The 18,005-nt window shown below is 38.8% G+C and overlaps 1 protein-coding gene and 1 long non-coding RNA gene across 8 annotated transcripts in view; both read left to right on the forward strand.

Moving 5' to 3' along the window:
• The window catches only part of LOC103145879 (rho guanine nucleotide exchange factor 28-like), a 43,908-nt gene extending 26,023 nt beyond the window's left edge, over positions 1 to 17,885 (forward strand). For 3 of the 7 annotated variants that reach the window (XM_016677142.1, XM_016677144.1, XM_016677148.1), the window contains 24 exons: positions 1,453 to 1,542; positions 2,145 to 2,268; positions 3,063 to 3,207; positions 3,437 to 3,492; positions 5,185 to 5,242; positions 7,171 to 7,315; positions 7,654 to 7,784; positions 7,863 to 8,003; positions 9,296 to 9,546; positions 9,622 to 9,747; positions 9,826 to 9,943; positions 11,144 to 11,398; positions 11,489 to 11,565; positions 11,660 to 11,838; positions 12,002 to 12,099; positions 12,198 to 12,395; positions 13,524 to 13,655; positions 13,749 to 13,882; positions 13,969 to 14,016; positions 14,575 to 14,679; positions 14,792 to 14,950; positions 15,390 to 15,641; positions 16,407 to 16,755; positions 16,848 to 17,885. In XM_016677142.1, the coding sequence (XP_016532628.1) occupies positions 1,453 to 1,542; positions 2,145 to 2,268; positions 3,063 to 3,207; positions 3,437 to 3,492; positions 5,185 to 5,242; positions 7,171 to 7,315; positions 7,654 to 7,784; positions 7,863 to 8,003; positions 9,296 to 9,546; positions 9,622 to 9,747; positions 9,826 to 9,943; positions 11,144 to 11,398; positions 11,489 to 11,565; positions 11,660 to 11,838; positions 12,002 to 12,099; positions 12,198 to 12,395; positions 13,524 to 13,655; positions 13,749 to 13,882; positions 13,969 to 14,016; positions 14,575 to 14,679; positions 14,792 to 14,950; positions 15,390 to 15,641; positions 16,407 to 16,755; positions 16,848 to 17,038 (3,562 nt within the window). In that variant the 3' untranslated portion in view covers positions 17,039 to 17,885. The remainder of the gene's footprint in view (positions 1 to 1,452; positions 1,543 to 2,144; positions 2,269 to 3,062; positions 3,208 to 3,436; positions 3,493 to 5,184; positions 5,243 to 7,170; positions 7,316 to 7,653; positions 7,785 to 7,862; positions 8,004 to 9,295; positions 9,547 to 9,621; positions 9,748 to 9,825; positions 9,944 to 11,143; positions 11,399 to 11,488; positions 11,566 to 11,659; positions 11,839 to 12,001; positions 12,100 to 12,197; positions 12,396 to 13,523; positions 13,656 to 13,748; positions 13,883 to 13,968; positions 14,017 to 14,574; positions 14,680 to 14,791; positions 14,951 to 15,389; positions 15,642 to 16,406; positions 16,756 to 16,847) is intronic. The other 4 variants (XM_016677146.1, XM_016677147.1, XM_016677149.1 and 1 more) reach the window with 2 other exon arrangements.
• Positions 9,987 to 10,776, forward strand: LOC107837519 (uncharacterized). The gene is made up of 2 exons (XR_001663534.1): positions 9,987 to 10,665; positions 10,702 to 10,776. It is a non-coding gene; the product is annotated as an uncharacterized LOC107837519 (long non-coding RNA).
• Positions 17,886 to 18,005: the final 120 nt, after the last annotated feature.

Below are 18,005 nucleotides of genomic sequence, written 5' to 3' on the forward strand. Positions count from 1 at the left end.
CTTCAATAAGAAATATTGTGATGTGAAATATTGTGATGTTTTAATGTTATGAAGAAAACTCGTATTAAACAATTTAAAAATGACATTGGACACACAGACACTTAAATGGATATACTAATTAACTTTTAATGTCTTTCAGAAACGATTGATCTTTAATATGAACAAGAGATACAATAGTGGTGAAAAGAAAACACACCCTCTTAATTTTACAGCGTTACATATCAGGGCATAGTAAAAATGATTTGGTTACACATTTATAAAAAGCTGAACCTTAAGTGTACAAATACAAAAAAAAACACATTCTGCAGTGATTGTTAGTTAAACGAAGACAAAGACAAAATAGAAGAGCTTAATTTGAAGAAGAAAAAAAAACCACATTTCCATTACTTATTAACTGATAATCATCAGTGTGACCATAATTGTCTGAAAATAACATGAATCACAAGACTGCCAGAAATATATGCCAAAGTAGAGATGTTCAGCCAAAGCCAACAGAATCATGTTTGGCAAAAACCAAACACAGGATATCATCAAAAACACCTCATATCAAGCATGGTTACAGAGGGATGCCGGACTGGGCATGTTTTTCAGTCACGACACCGTTTTATTTCATGGAGTATTCACAGTATTCCAGAATTAGTGGTAAGATCTGTCCAGTAGGTGAAGCCTGGCCAAGAACATAAATGTTGCAACTTACATGAAACTGACTGATAGTGGGGGAGAAGTGTTGGAATGAACTGGAAAATCCCTGATTTTAGACATGTCGGAGCCTTTCCAGAACTTTAATGACTGGTTCAAAGAAGGCACAGTTGCATTTATCCAGATTGGAGTTTATGAAAGTAGGAATAAGAGTTTCAGCTACAAGATCAGATGGAGAAAGACAACGTTTTGAGATGTGTTTAACGTGGAAGAAGGCAGATTTGGTGCTGTACCGCTCAAAGCACAAAGAGGTTCTGTAAAGAATAATGTGCCAAACTTCCTATACAACAAGATAAAAGCATGTAGTCATATAGAAAACAATTACTGCTACTGAATGTGGTTCTACATGCTGCCTAATCATGGGATGTACCTTATTTTTTAAAAATACAGATATTCCAATAAAAGTTTATTCAGTTAATAATGAAACTCTGGAATCAGTTGTGCGTCTTTGCACACTCGATTAGTCTTAACAACCAGCAAAGATCAGATTGTTTCTATGTGGCCTGATCTGAAAAAAACCCTTGAACTGCTGTGTACATTCACTTTTTATAATGACTGTATGTCCTCTTAGTGCTTTTCTGGTTGTAATTTGGTTCCACTAAAGCTCCCATTTATACCCTTTAGTAACAAATGTCGGTGACGCAGTTTCCTTAAACCTTAATCCCAGATACCACCAACAAGATTAATTTTCCATTTTCAGTTTCCTACCTGAGAAGATATGAAGCCTTTCTGAGGTGTTTTATATCCACACAGGATTCTGGGTTTCCGTAAGCGGGCCCAGTCAGCAGAGGAGGAGAGCACAACATCACTCCAACATCTCACGCTCACAGAGTTCCTCAAAGAGTATGTCTCCTTAAAAAAATGGGCTCACAGACATGCACGTGTGGTGTATCTCATTCTGTCCCTGCTGTAGCACCAATCTCCAGCCCATCTTTTAAACACACAGAATTTTTTTTTTTTTTTTTCATTTTTTGCATTTGTATTTGTACTTGGCTATGCAGGAATGCGCAGTAGTTTGGTCTAATAAATAAGGGAAGGTAGCTTTTCATTGCATGTTTCCTTCATATCTCGCTGTCATTGTTTCTTTTAACCTAGGAGGCCTGTGGTAACCAATATTAGTTGCTGTAAATTAGCTGATAAATTAATAACTGGAGTTTGCCAAGGTGGATCTATAAATAGCAACCACTAGAGTCCATAGTGACTTCCAAGCATGCCAAGCATGTTATTAAGAGTAATAATCTGTAGACCAGGGGTCCTGGAAGACTGTCTGGACATTCTTTCATTTCAGCATGACACCATTTTTCCTGATTAGTCAACCTTTTCCAGTCTGTTTAAGTACTAAAATAATTGCTCGTTTCATAGCAAAAGAGATGCATGTTAGGTTTTAGTGCTGAGGTAATTCTGAAACCATGTGAGAGTGAGTTCCCTTTGAATATATCATACAGGATTGAGGATGAAGAGTGGGATAAATACATAATCCCATCTAAGGTTGAGTCGGAGAAGTACAAAGTGAGCCGGACCTTCAGCTTCCTAAAGAGCAGGATGTCCAGTACCCGAAGCAAAACCAAGGTGAGTCGGCGCTGAGGGACTTTGCTCCAAAGGGAAAATAAAATTCCTACTGGGTGAGATTTTGCTGGCATGTGTTTAAAATGTGACTGAAAAATCCCTGCAGTTGACCTTTCTAATTAAAAAGTCAGAGCTGAAAGGCCTCTGGAAGAAGTGCACTAAAACTTTTAACAGCCCTCAGAAAAGCCCGGTCAGAATTCCTGCACTGGGGGGCCCATTGTCTGAAAGTTGTGCCTTTATTTGGAAAGGGAGAAGTTTCCTCTCTTCAGGACTTTGCAGAGGACATAGTGAAAAATATTCCCTTACATAACATGTAGCACCTCCCTCCCTCTTCCAGCCCTTGCTTCTTTTTCTCCAAAAAAGCCTGAAGAACTAAAAACACGTTCTGCTGTAATCCCGTGAACACATGTTTGTATGAGCTTGAAGGCATGTTTTCCTCACACAATACACTGGGACAGCAATAAAAACAAACACACGCTCTCGGACTTCCTTGCAAAGTCTGGGAAGAAAATAAATATGGCCCCATCACACACATACAGAGAGAAATCCCTCTAATGCCCCCCGAGGATAAAGCACTCTAACATCAGCTGTCCCCGTAGACCTTAGCAAAGTAAACAGAAAAGCCCACTCATGTGCCTCTTTATCTCAGCTAGCCTCACTGCAGCAGGTGTCTTGCACCAAACTGAGGGCTGCTACGTGCTACATCTTTGGTGGTTTACATAAAAATGTGGCTTTAAGTACAGTACACGTCAGCCAAAGGAGTAAAATCCAAGTATTTATGACCTCTTTTGTTTCAGGTAAAAGGGAAAGAGACGAAGGAGGGAAAAGAGAAGCTGGGAGCGTCTAATGGGCACCAGTTCGTCCCCGTGTCTCCGCCTGCTCCTTCTCTCTGTGTGGCCTGTGATAAGCCTGTTTCTGGGAAAGAGTCGTTGCAGTGCGCCAGTGAGTATTTAATGTCAGAACTGGTGTTGGATAATGTCCTGCAGTGGTTGAAGTGTTTGAAGATTGTTTAAATTACTCTGCACGCGCTGCCATGATGTTTTCCATGGTGATTCTAAGTATGTTTCATGACTGAAGAATCACTGGAAACAGAATCCAAATATGTGATACTTCAGTTTGCTGTCAGTCAATTTAAGAGATTAAATTGGATTTCCTCTGCCTTAATCTGTAGACTGCTCTCTGAATGTCCATAAAACCTGTCGGGAATCTGTGGCAGCCTGTGGAAAGGTAATCACTCATTATTCATTTTGATGTCAAGTTTAACAAATAACGATTTTTTTTTAATTATAATGTATCAGAATTGATTACCCAGTACTAAATATCTTTTTTACATCATATCCTAAAATATGATAAACTCGCAAAATTCTTTGAGTATAAAGACCTCGGCCAGCAGCCTGTACTTTGTTAGTGTTATGTGTTTTGATGCATTGAAGGAGATGAGTTAATAATTCCTTATGATTATTTTCACCTTAAAATGATTACTTCTATGAAACAACCTGCATAATAGTTTCCCTTATGTGTTGGAGTCCTTAGAATGAAAAAACAAACAAACAAGAGGATCCATAGAGCAAAACAGAAATCGAGGCTGACCAGAAAAAAAACCGTATAATGCCTTGTTATAATCAAATTGATAACAAAAACTAAAAAGTAAAGACTCACATAAGCTTGGAAGTTATGAGTAGACTGCATTTTGGAAAATTTCTACATAAATCTAAACTATCTGAGTTTAGATTTACTGAATCAAAAGCAGTAATTACAGCAAAAGAAGCTTATCTGAACTCAAAATAGTTACTTTTTACATGACGAGGCAGGAAAATCAACTTTTTTAGGGTACCAGAGCTTTTTGGTGTTTAGATCTTTATTTTTTTTTCATTCTTTATGAGTTCACCATCAGATAAACAGTGAACAACTGGTCACTGTTCTTTATAAACAATAATTCTGGCTTTCTACATTTTGCTATAATGATGGGAACAGGCTGGAAGTGTGTAGCTGAACAAAAGTGGAAAGATGAGACCAAGTGGAGAAAAGAAAACATCCCTGGTGTAACATCGTGATGCTATCTTGGTTTAGGCCTGTTTTGCTGGGCCAGTGGTTGAAGAGTGAGAAATAACAGCCAGTTTAAAAGAAAATGTTCAACACTTTCATCTTTGAATTGAATCTTCAGAAAATGTGTTGTCACAACAGTGATTGTAAGCACACATGTTGTTCCACCACACCGTAATTACAGAAGGATTAAGTTCTTGTTTAGGAATAAAATGTTTCACCTCAGTCCAGTGGAAATGTTATCAACAGACTCCATGTTTGCCTTTTCCCTAAACATGGCTGCTCATTGCACATATCAAAAGTAAACATTTATATAGTTTTACTACTCAGATTGTGTTTTAACATTCGATTATTCATAAAATTAGTATGAATAACACATTTTTCTTCCTCTGAATAGGTACAGTATTTCCCTTTGAGATACTCCTGTACTGTAAAGCAGGATTGTGTGCCTTTTGCATGAACTTGGAAAATAAAACATGTATGTTGTATCAGGTTTTAAAAAGATAGACCAACTGATTTTTTTAAAAATTAATACAATATGTTTTTCAGTAACTTTTCGACACACAAAAAGCAATAGTTGTTAGATTATGTGTTTTTTCACTTGCACTTTTTTTGCAGGCCAACATACACACAATAGGTTTCTCACAACAGAGTTGGGAACTTGTCACATTAAACACTATTGAGCCTCAGCAAACACAAATGACCTTTTAACCCCATGAACTGCACAAACATAGAGGTAACACACTTAAAAAAAATAGAAGTGTTGTGTTTTTCTTACAGTCACCTTGTTCTTATGTAAATATTGACTGCATGTGCATTTTATGAACAAAATACTTTACGGCTGCTCGTGTTAATATAATTATCTTTGTTCCCCAGAAGCAGCAGGAGAGGAATCTAGTGCTAATAAAAAGCAAGACTATGTCTCTCCCACAGAGTGAGTATCCCCGCCCCCACCCAAGTAACTCAGGATCAAAAGTCCTTCTTTAGTTTGTATTTATTTAGTTTTCACCTGTCCTCCCTCATCTCACAGTTCAGTAAACCTCTGCCCTCCTTCCCCCAGTCTGCCCAGTTAAACTTAAATCCACCTCAGCTGGGGGTGAAGCCTGGCTTGTCTTTATGTGTGTTTTTGCGTTCACCTTTTTCTTGCACTATTGGGAAATTAAGGTTGCTCATGATCTGAAGTAATTCATATAAAATTATCGGTTAAGAAAATAAAATCTAAGACATTTTTAATGTCATCTACTGCAGTTCTCCAAAAATTTAAGGAAGGCTTTTGAAAGGATATATAGTATTTCATAAGTCTTTGAAACTAGGCTGGTATGGTAACCCTGAGTAGTGCAGCATAGATTTAAAATAAACATATTTAACGTCATCTTTCATATTTAACATCATCATGCAAGCCACAGGCTTGCAAGATGATGCAAGCCTGTTATTGATTGATAATAATGCAATCAATAACAGTTTTTTTTTGCTATTTTCAATGTGGTGAATAAATTCAAGTTAAAACATTAAAGCCCAACGACTAACTTTAGTTTACATTTTCAAGCACTTACTGTGCAACATATTTTGTTTATGTCCACCTTTTAGATAATTTTTCAGAAGTATAACAACCTAAAACAAGAGAAAAGTTAAAAGTTGGAAAATACTGTACATAATTTTACAATAAAGAAGACAAATGATCATCAGAGTGATTTGAACAGCTTTGTTTTAACATGAGAATGAAAATGGAAAAAGAGCTAACTTCCTGTCGTCAGCTCTGGAGGACAATAGTAAAAACCAGATGCTTCTACTGGAACGATCCCACAAAATATTAGACTATTTATGGGTCACTATCAGAAATCTTTGAGTAATCTGAGGAACTATCAACACGACTATGATTCAATCATCCTAAAGCAGCACAAGAGGGCTTGTGTGATTTAACTCTACACTGTGTCTGCTTCTGCTCAGATCATTTTTTTATAAGGTCAGTCTCTTTTACTGGTGGAGTTGCAGAAGGAGGGAATTCCAGAGGGCAAAGTGTCTGGAAGCTCTGGCCCTCATGATAACCACACAGTGACGAGAAACATGATCTGTAGATCAAGTGATAACACAGTTTTGCTTGGAGTAACAGATGAGAGAAGGCTATTAAAGTTAACCAGAAAGAAATATGTTGAGGAGATTATCTTGATAATGCGGGCCTGAAAGAACCCGAGTTCAGTCGAGAATAACAGTTAGTTCTTTAACCTGAGGGGACGGAAGAACTGGTGTGTTGTCAATTTTAGCTAGAAGGCTCCCATGTTTCATTACTCTGCATTTTGTGCCAACAAGGACTTCTGTTACTTTTAAATTCCACTGGTAGAAATTGCAAAGGGAGTTGGGAGGTTTAAAAAATATACTGTATTTACAGAAGGTGTGAACAAGGGTAAAAAGGTAAAGCACAAAGAAGATGGACCCAGCGACAAGATGTGACTAAAAAGGAGCTGGACTTAAATTTTGATTCAATTGAGTTAAACAAAAGAGACATTTTTGTGTTGATGCCAACGATGGTGGCTAATCTGATGAAAAGGACATTACGTGAATAGATCAGCAACAATGAGAATGAGCAGCCAATTTTGTCTTTCTTGTAAGCACCTAAATGTAGGTGGGGACTTACTTTCAGCCAGCTGGCTGGCAGTTCTTAGCAAATTCTTGTGGCAGAGGCAATGGAGCAGACAAAACTCTAGTCATTACTTGGCATGTCATTTAAAATACTTTAAACCACAGAAACGGTGTTACTAAAACATCAACAGTTTAAAAACACTTTTAATCTGAAATCCAGATACAAATAACTTGCCAACTCCAACTCCTCGCTCAGTCTGGTTCATGTTCCTGTTTATCTTTCAGGTTTTGTTAAGGAGAGTTCTCCAGCTTCTCTTTTTTCTTCCTCTGCCTGCTCTTCCCCGTCATCTTCAGCTCCAACAATGACCAAAGAGAAAAGGGAAACAGTCGCTTCTTTCTCCAAAAGCCAATCAATCTCTATAGACAGCAGGTAGGGCAGCAGCAAATTATATGCCAATGTACTCATTTACTTATGCAATTATTTTAATATTCATTATTACTATTGCCAGTGTTGTTATTATTGTTATGAAGGACTTTTAGACACTTGTGGCTGTGGGATGATTTTAGACTGCACTATGAATAGTAAGTGGTGCAAACAAGCTTTTTAGGAAATGTCTGAATCTATAAACTCTGAATGATAGCTGTAAATATTGATCAGTCAACATCACGCTCATGTGGCTGAAGCTATCGTTGAAGTTACTGTTGTTTTCAACAAGGACGTCGAGCCAGCCCTGATTTCTTTATTTATTTTGCATTGTTTCCCTGTAGAGGCTGGAGTGAGGCAGCAGGGGTGGACAGTGAAAGCAGCATGACAGCTTGCACTAACAGCTCTCCGCCTGAAGAAGGAATACCTGTCACAACAACTCCCCATTTCACCGACCTACCTATCAGCACAAAGGGTGAGTGGCAGAGAGCAGCAGGAATTTGGACAAACATCAATTAAAAAGTGACTCTTTGTCTTGATGCTGTATATGCAGATACTGTTGATGCTCCTCTGCTGAGTGACCTGTCAGCTGACCTGCTGGGGCTCGAGGCGGAGTCGTGGAGTCTCGCCGTCTGTCCAGACTTTTGTAGACAACACGACAGACGCACAATCAAACGACAAGATGTTATTTATGGTGAGTTCTTTCTGTCTTTGGTTGTTCCTTGCAGGACGTAGCTGTGCAGCTGTACTGCACAAACAAGGAGGCTTTCAAAGTTTACAAAAAGACACATTTAAAATGACTCCTGGTTTCTTTGCAACGTTCTGTTTTGTCGACAGCATTCTTGGCTAAGAACTTCTGTGTTTCACTGTTTTTGTTTCCTGGTTGGAGCCATTTTTGGACTTATTGCTGCCATTAGTGTTGTGTGTTCTCTTTGATTTCTTTTCTCTCATATCAGTACTTCTGCTTGGAGCTGTGTCTCTTTCCTGGACAGAGTAATTGGCAAAACTGTTACTGCTAGGAACTCTATATGTTCTGTTTTTTCTGTGACCTAGAAAACACTTTGAGCTCCATCTGCCACTTTCAGAGCCATTGATGGAGCTTTTACTGTCCTCAGCTTGGCGTCTTCCTTTTTCTTCCTCATACGTTCTCATATGTCTTATTATGTCTCCTGGATATAGTCAATAATTGCTGCGATGTTAGTGACTGCGCTTCTTCACACTTTTTACCAACTGTCATTACTCTAAATAATAAAAATCTATTTGCTTTTATGTAACTGAATGACTACATAAAAGTAGTCATTCAGAGAGAGAATGACTACTTTCTCTCTCTAAATTCATAATAGTGAATTATATTATGAATTATAATTGACTAATTTGGACCGAATTGGATTTTAATTATGAATGTGACCTGTTTTTGACCTATAATGTGGCTTAAGATGACATTTATTATGTATTGGTGCCTTATAAATATCTTAAATACTAAATTGAAAGGGACAAAATACAATTCCATTATGTTGGCTATGCGCCTTTAGTCTGTGATTTGATTGTAATTGCCATTTTGTGTCAGGATATTATCATGTGTGTATTATTTGTCACATATCTATTGAAATCTAGAAATGTGGTCATTCAAAAGACCAAAGCATTCCCACAGAAATGCTACAAATACAAAAGCACATGATAAAGTTTCCCAGTTTCACACAGCTATTTTTTAATAGTTGTGACCAAACTATTATGTAAATATGTTCCATTGAAAAGAGCCTAAAACCAGCCCCCCAGTTACTGAACACCATCTTATCCTAGGTATCCAAAGAAAGGCTCTTCTGTTGAACCTGTCCTGACAATTTTATTAATTCTCTTTCATAATGTTACGTTAACTTATGTATTAACAGTTGGCCAAGACTGTGAGAAAACTTCTCACATAAATGAGTCATCTGTGTGTGTAAAACATTAGACGTTTGACTCTCAGCGTTCTCTCTCTCTGTGTAGAGCTGATGCAGACGGAGCTGCACCATATTCAAACTCTCACGGTCATGTCGGAGGTGTTCAGGAGAGGCATGCTGGAGGAGCTGCAGCTCGACTCGGACTGCGTGGCCCGGATCTTCCCTTGCTTGGATCCTCTCCTGCTTTTCCACAGAAACCTGTTCAGAGCGCTGCAGGAACGCCGGCAGGCCGCAACACAAACCGACAATTCCCGAAATTACCTCATCCATCGAATTGGAGACGTACTGCTTCAGCAGGTTGGTGGTAGGCAGGCTGGCAGTCAGTGATAATCAGAGATCGATGTTAGTAGTCATCATCATCATCTCCTTCAGTTCTCCGATGAGAATGCTGAGACGATGAAGCAGGTGTATGGAGAGTTTTGCAGTCACCACATGGAGGCAGTCAATGTCTTCAAAGAGCTCCAGCAGCAGAACAAAAAGTTTCAAAGCTTTGTCAGAGTAAGTTTCCCTCCCACCTTCAAAATGCCTTTGTTTAGCTGAAGATGTTTTACACTCACATTCCTTCTCTCCGGACAGCAACAGAGTAATAACTCTCTGGTCAGACGAAGAGAAGTGCCAGAATTTATCCTGTTGGTTACGCAGCGCATCACAAAGTACCCAGTCCTGCTAGAGAAGATACTGCAGTACACTCAGGGTAATGTATCTTAAAAGATTTAAAATTCATGCATGTTAAATCTTGTTTTTTTAATAGAGTACCTTGTAAAATGATTCACACTTTTGTCATATTAAAATATTAATTTTTTTAGGATTTTGTATGATTGCCAAACACAAACTAGTGCATACAAGAAAACCTTTTTTTTCTGAAGAATATGACTTCCATGTGTATTTAGCCTCCTTGACTACTTTTGTAAAACTACCTATCGCTACAGTTACACAAGTATTTTATGGTATGTCTGATGTTCCAACTTTGCAGAATACATTATGCCAACACTGAATGAAGGGTGTTTGTCCACATCAGTTTATAGTCTTGCCATTCTGTCATAAAGTCCAGATTTGCGAAGTCTGTAACTAATTAGCTATGTCCAGTCAGCAAATTCTCCCTCCCTTCCTGATCTTTAGATCTCTGCAACTCCTCCAGATTTACTAATGCCCTCTGTGCTGCCACTTTTAGGTGTGGAACCATATCTTGGTGGGCTTACGATACCCTATTCTTTCCATATTTAAAAGACAGTAAGATATTTAAACCTTGGGATATTTCTAGCCAAGCTTGATCCTGCTCTACAACATTACATTTGGCGTGTTTGCGGTGTTCCTCTGTTTGTCTGATGCTGTTTCTTCACTAATGCTCTCGAACAAACCTCTGAGGCCTCCACAGAACAGCTGGATTTATGCAGAAACTAAATTTAATTATATTAGGTTAAATCTAGGATCTTCAGAAGATAGACANATTAGGTTAAATCTAGGATCTTCAGAAGATAGACAAGGTAATTCAGCTGTACATCACACTTTTCAGACTCATTAGTAAATTTAAAAAAAAGTAAAAATACTTACTATTTTTTTTTTGCATTTATGTCCTACTTTGTTCACTTCTGTCACAATTTTTTTTTTTAAAGTTTCAGGTTGTGTTGTAGAAAAACTTAAATGGCTCAAGAAGTATAAATACATTTGTGAGGCACTATGTTAACTAGCAGCAACAAAGCAAAGATACATTCACTACATATTTATGATCACTTCAAGAAACTGCTGCTTTATAAACTTTTCTATGCAAGATAAGATCACAGAAGGCATGCATAAATGCGTAATTCGATCAGGACTTATTTCACCGCGTCACAGCGAAGCTGCATTGCATTACAAAGTTATTTATTAATTTTGCCGCCACGGCTTCCACCCCCAGAAAGAAGCCAGGAACACTCCAACTTGTCAGATGCCCTGGCTCAGATCCGTGACATCATCACAGCCGTGGACCTGACGGTCGGTAAGTATGAGCGATCTCAGGAGCTGCAGGAAGTCCTCGCCAGGCTGGAAGCCAAGAGCTTCGCCAAGCTCAAGAACGGCAAGGTGTTTCGCAAACAGGACCTGCACAGCAAGCACAGAGCTCTGCAGCACAAAGGGCTGCTCTACTGGAAGACTGCCACGGGGCGTCTAAAAGGTGTGAAGATCATCATCATCTCTGCTGCCAAATTAGATTTGTTTAATACTTTCTGAATAGCTGGTGTAAATATATCTATTTGGTTCCCAGACACTTTAGCTCTTTTGCTCACGGATGTCCTGGTTTTTCTGCAAGAGAAAGACCAGCGCTTCATATTTGCATCTGTGGTAAGGGCATCAACCCAAACAATGCTTTGAAATTGGATACACCTACACTCAAGTTTTCCATCTTGTAACCTTGCCTTTCTGGGCTCTCCCTCAGGACCAGAAGCCTCCAGTTATTCCTCTGCAGAAGCTCATTGTTAGAGAGGTAGCCAATGAGGAGCGAGGAATGTTCCTTATCTCTGCATCCTCCGTGGGGCCAGAGATGTATGAAGTTCACACCACCACAAAAGAAGAGAGGAATGCCTGGATGAGACACATCCGACAGGCTGTGGAGAGGTGTGTATGTGTGTGCACGTCAGCAGGGTGTTTGTCTGAGTTAAAGTCTGTGTGTGTGTGTGTGTGTGTGTGTGTGTGTGTGTGTGTGCGTGTGTGTGTGTATGTGTGAAGTTAATGGGTGACAAAGCTTGGGTTACTCACAACCTGCTAATCTACACGGCAGTTGTCCAGAGGAAGAAGAGGAGGAGGAGCGAACTGCAGAGACAGAGGAAGCCAGACAAGCTGCAGAAGTCCGAGTTCAAAAAATTAGCAAGTTCCAGGGTAATAAAAAAAAGTTAAAGATACACCTATGTATTTTAAATCTTTCTTTTAAAAAAAAACATTATAAACAGCAAGTCCTATTCTTTGTGTTTGTGCAGAAACGTTGCTTGGTCAGGACCAGCAGATCTGCCACAACTTGGAGGAGAAGTTGCAGCTGTACGCTGAGCTCACAGACTTAACTCTCCGGTCACCAGAATCTGTCCCACATCGCCATCTGCTGGTGGGACCTGCACAGTACCTCGACATTGAGGCGCCACGTCAAGCATCGTCGCTGCTCACAGCTGCACTGAGAGAAGGTTAGGGTCAGGATTTGTTGTATGGATTTACAACAAGAGACTTCACGGCGGGATAAAATATGTTGCAGTGAAGAAAAAAAAACAAAATAAAATTGTATCAAGATTTAAGCATTTATTGCAAAGAGACCTTCTTTAACATGGCTGCACAACATATTTTTAAAGTTACAAATTTCTGAATATGTCAACATTTCCATGATGCAGTTTTTTTAAGGTTTCTTTTCTTATAAATAATGGCTGTATGATCATAATTTATACTTGTGCAGTGATGGAAACAAGAGATTACCCTCAGGTTTCTATTTTTCTCTATTTTAACTTTTGTGTGCGGTCGCTTGCTTTGCACACAAAAACATGTTCTTTTTAAAAACTAGCTGTTCAGTTTGTGGTTGAACTGCTTGCTGTGGGTTGCAGCAGACAAAATGACATACAGTAGACCAATAAGTATCAGAAGTTGAGTTTAAGCTGAGTCACAAATTCAAACAGTCTGATTTGAACTGAAAACACTTTGATCCCAGTTTGAAACCGGGCATCAAATTGAGAAATTCCTCCCAGAAAGTTTTTTTTTAACCATCATTCCAAATACTATGGTTTCCACCATAAAACCATGTGATTTTTCCTCTATCTGTTTTTTAAAAAAGTCACAATTTTCATCATGTCGGTTCAGTCCTCCAAAATGACCCTTTCTGACTTTGTTGTCATCATTTCTGTGTATTAGTGACATGTCATTTAAATGTCACATCCTGGCAAATTAATATTTTAAATCACCATTTTGTGTTTTTTGCTGTTTTTCTCACAACTTGACTTACAGATTATGAAAGAAAAACACTAAAGAACAGGCGACAGCTGTTTAAAATATTTCTTGATTTTTTAAAATCAATTATTTACTAATTAACTTATTTATTAAAAAAAAAAAAAACATCCCACCAAAAAGAGCACAAAAAAAACAACGACAGAAGATACAACACGTAGAACAGCAGAAAAAAAAAAAAAAAACAAAAAAACAATCTCTTGCTTTAATTGTTAGCAAGAGCACAAGCTCTGTTTATGTGGGTGATTAAAATACCTATGAGAAGCGCGTATTTTTCTGCATCGCAGAACAATCATCAATATTTACTAAAATTTGTTTTCCAGCTGAGAACCTGATCAACATTCTCCAGACCCGTGACGGCGTCCCGGTCCACAGTCAGAACTCTCCCCTCCAAGCCCCGGAGTGCTGCAGCTACAACAGCCACGGCAGCAGCATTCAGGAGTCTCCCTCTGAACGTGAGTCACAGGATAACCCAACAGTTCAGCATTTCATATATTTTAAAAATCCAGAAATCTTAATGGACAACTCTGACTTCCATATGCATGCAGCGGATTATCTGAGCACGCTCAGTATCAGCTCCAACTCTCTGGGGTCTGACAGCGAGTTAGCGGGCCTGGAGAGCGCGTCGTGGAGCTCAGCTGTCGAGATAAGGAAAGGAGACGCAAAAGGGACACTTTTAAAGGTTTGATCTCTTCACTTTTTCCCATCCGTAGTTTTCACAGATTAACAAATAGAAGTTACTATTGTGTAATAATCCACTGTGTTTAGGTGGCAGAGAGCGTCCAGAGCCTGACTCAGCTTCTCTACAGTCTGCAGGTAGGAAGAACAATGCAAGTCTTTCTCTGCATTTAAAACGAATTGAAAATCATTATGATCAACTGATCAAACTGATGTTTTGATTTGTATTTTTTGTGAGTATTTTTTTCTGTTTTTGAAGTATGTCTGTAAAATATATATATAAAAAAAAGCTGAATAGCTCATTTTCTTTACATGTGAATAGAGGGCAGATATGTTTATGCTTCTTTCTGCTTTTTCTCATTCACAATTACTTTCAGTTGTTACATGAACTATTTACGTTTATTATTGAGTGAATGAAATAAATAAAAATGACATGAAATGAACCTTAAGGAAATTATGGTAAAATACAGGACAAGGGAATGAATGCATTATTAAAGTTTACTGTATGCTAGCCGAATTCCTTAAAATATAACTCTTAGAAATATATTATTTTTATGTTCATTATAGTAGTTAGGTCAGGAAACAGTGGCAATATATATTTTTCCTTATATTTTTTCACTAGTTTGTATTCTGATGAGGAAAAACTCTGATGACATTCAGAACATGGTGGTTATGATCTGAATTTCATGTTTTCAGGCCGCTGTGACCCTCCAGGACAGCTTCTATGAAGTCCAGAAACTCCTTCTTCAAGAGGGAGAAAGACCTCAGCTCCGCAGCATCACCTCCCTCCAAACCAACTTGGTTTGTTCATAAAAATATTTATCTGTCATTTATCTGCCAGCCAGTCAATGAGCTTGTGGCATGTGAGGTTCAAAATCGCATTGAGGTGCTGATTTGCTTTTTCTCCCTCCAGGAACAGGAGAAGCAGAGGAGCACTGACAAGATGAAAGAGGAAAAGAAGAGTTTGGAGAGGAAGAAAGAAGATGTGGATGAGGTGCAGAAGCTCCAAGCTAAGCTGAAACAAGAGCAGCAGCGCTGGGAAAAAGAATGTGTGGCCAGAGAGAAACAGCAGGAAAGACTAATTTCTGTCTTATTTCTTCATTCACAGCAGTTTAAATAGAACCAAAATACTCTCATCGTTCCTGTAGTAACTTTTTTTTTGTTCTCAGCTTCAGTCTGTAATGTGAACGTATCCTTACCCCTTTGAATTTTTGAACATTATAACCACTACATGTATTCTTGGGGGAAGTGAAAGTAAAATACAAAACAAAATATTGCAAACGTAAGTCTTAATATTGTGCAGAGCATAAGTTTTCAGTTCCATAAAAATAAAAAGAAGACGTTTTGAAAACCTTGTATCACTCTCCATCCAAAAGACACAGAGCAATTTGTGTTGGTCTCACTGTACATACATGCATTTTTATGGTTGCAACATGATAAAATCTACTGAAGTTAAAAAGATATAAAGTACTAAAGCATAGATAAACATATATCTGCCTGTTTGCTTACAGACTGAGCAGGAGAGCGTGTTGGAGCAGCGAGAGCAGCAGTGTCTGTCTGAGTCGGAGCGGCTCCGCTGCGAGCGGGAGGAGCTCGACGCCCAGCTGCAGGAGTATCAGCAAAACCTGGACAGGCTGAGGGAGGGCCAGAGGAGCGTGGAGAGGGAGAAGGAGAGGATCGAAGCCCAGCAGAGGCTGCTGCAGAGCTGGAGACACAGCCGCCAGAGCAGCCTGCCCGTCACAATACCACTAGATGGATACAAGGCAAGCAGATCAGAGAGAGGAGGAGGAAATGCATCACCGCAGAAAATGTTTAAGCAAAAAAATTGGCTGCGCTGTAAACATGTCGTTTTCTTGAGTGAAAATGAGATCGTTGGCAACAGGAAATGTTTTTATTTATTTTGGTAACACTTTATTGAAGGGGTGTGCATAAGACTGACATGACACTGTCATAAACATGACATAACACCTGTCATGAACATAAAGAAGTCTTTATGAAGGTTTATGACAGTGGTCATGAAGTGTCATTCGGTAAATAATGACACTTTTAATGCAAAGTTGCTCTAAAAGTTGCATTGAAAGTCCATTACAAATGCCGACTTTGCATTAAATTATCATAATTTACAAAATCATACAAAGTTGGCATTTTTAATGGACTTTTAATAAATCATTTTATTACATGTATTAAATGAAGTCACAATCACTTATTATAATTAGAACCAAATTAATTATCCAAGTCTAGATTATAACTTTTGAAAATAACTTTGTGAAATGTTGAAATGATCAAAGCATTTCTCCTGAATCAAATAGTTTGTATAACAAGAAAAAAAAAACTTTCTATTTCATGATTACCATATAATATTTTTTGCATCTCAAAAAAGCTAAAGTAAAATTTTAAGCGGGGACAGCTGCTGTCGTCTGCTGTAGAAATGAGCAGAGAAATGAAAGTTTATGGAATAAAAAAAATGTATAAAAGTAAAACAGGGTGGTTTGCTTGACCTCCACTCTTTTTTTGTGTTACCTCTCCAGGTTGCCACACACAGCCGCACAGGCAGCCTTGATGGGAACTACTCACTGTTCAAGACCGAGTCGGGTTTGTTCAGCTCCCTGCAACAGAACCACCTCCACCAGCCCCCCATCTACAACCACCAGCACACATTCTCCACGCAGAAGAAGAATAATCCGGACGGGCCGCCGCTCAGCTCAGCCGACCGCAGCGTCAGCGCCAGCCTCTACAACAGCCTCAACACGCTGCTGAGCCAAACCCACGGCAAGCAGCCTCTGTACGGCAACAACCACAGCTGCTCCCGACCGGCCGCCGATTGCCTCCATCCCTTCAGCAGCAGAGTGCCGTCACAGCAGCAGAGATGCAGCAACAGTAGGACATATTTCTGCTTTTAAAACATGAGCTTGATTCATCTCCTCTTCATTCAGATCCCAGAATCGTTGACCCGTTTCTCCTCCTTGCAGCAGATTTCACCCAGCTGGAGGAAAGGCAAACTTCAGGTCCCTGGAGGTCAGGGATCACAGGTCACGGACCCATTAAGGAGCACGACTCCTCCTCTCCCTCTCTCACCCCGCTGCTCCCACCCCAGGCTTATCTCTCCCTCGAAGGACAGAACGGAGAGGAGGGAGTCGAGGAAAACATTGTTTACCTCTGAGAATGCAGGACGAAGCAGAGCAAGCTGCCAGTTCAGTAACTGGAAGAAAAGGATAATTTATCTGCGTCTTCATTGTGACGTATCTATTTAAAATGGACTCATGTCCATTTAAAACTCAGAATATTTAGGCATTCTGACTGTTATGTGCCTTTACGTAATTCGGTGTGCCTCCTCGATGATCAAACCATTGTGCCTTTTTAATTTTAAAAATAAATAAATAAATAAAATTCAGTTAATTTTTTCCCCCCTTACATTCTAGGTTATTATTTGTTGCACTAATTTGAAGACAGAGGTACATTTAACTCAGACAGTTTAAACAGAAGAATTGATACATTTCTCCAAAAGCACTTAAAGTAACTATTGTTATGAAGTCAATGAAGCTCTGCCTCAGACTGTAATATTCTTTTTGTCAGTTCTGCAGTGCCATCTTTGTTTAAGTTGTACATTTACAACATAACTTGTTGTAAGCAAAGGATACAAATATGCTGACATTTTTTATGTACATATATACATATATATTTAATGTTTATTATTATGAATAGGCTACCTATGCACACTGTGTTGAAAAAGGATCGTATATTCCTAATTTTTTAATCTCTCCGAAGTGCCAAAAATATTGCTGATGCTGTAACTGATGTAAAGATAATTGTTTTCTTATAATTTATTTGACATAGATAGCTTCACGCACTCCCGATATTAATAATGTGTTGTTTTTTTAAATGTCTCATTGTGTATTCTCTGGGGTTAGAAGTTTACATACCCTCATCGGCGGCATGAATGCCACTTTAATATTAACCGTTCATTTTGCAGCGTGGGACTGTTGTACATAAAACAGCTTCAGTGATTTTTAAAAAACAATCACTAGCTGAACAATTTTGAGTTTTTACACACAAGGGGTCAAATGTGTTTGATTTGCCTCAGAGTTCATATTTGCAAATGACATTTCACTTCAGCTGCAGCTGTGGCA

Source organism: Poecilia formosa, unplaced genomic scaffold (genome assembly GCF_000485575.1).
Source record: "Poecilia formosa unplaced genomic scaffold, Poecilia_formosa-5.1.2 Scaffold148, whole genome shotgun sequence".
Classification (NCBI taxonomy): Eukaryota; Metazoa; Chordata; class Actinopteri; order Cyprinodontiformes; family Poeciliidae; genus Poecilia; species Poecilia formosa.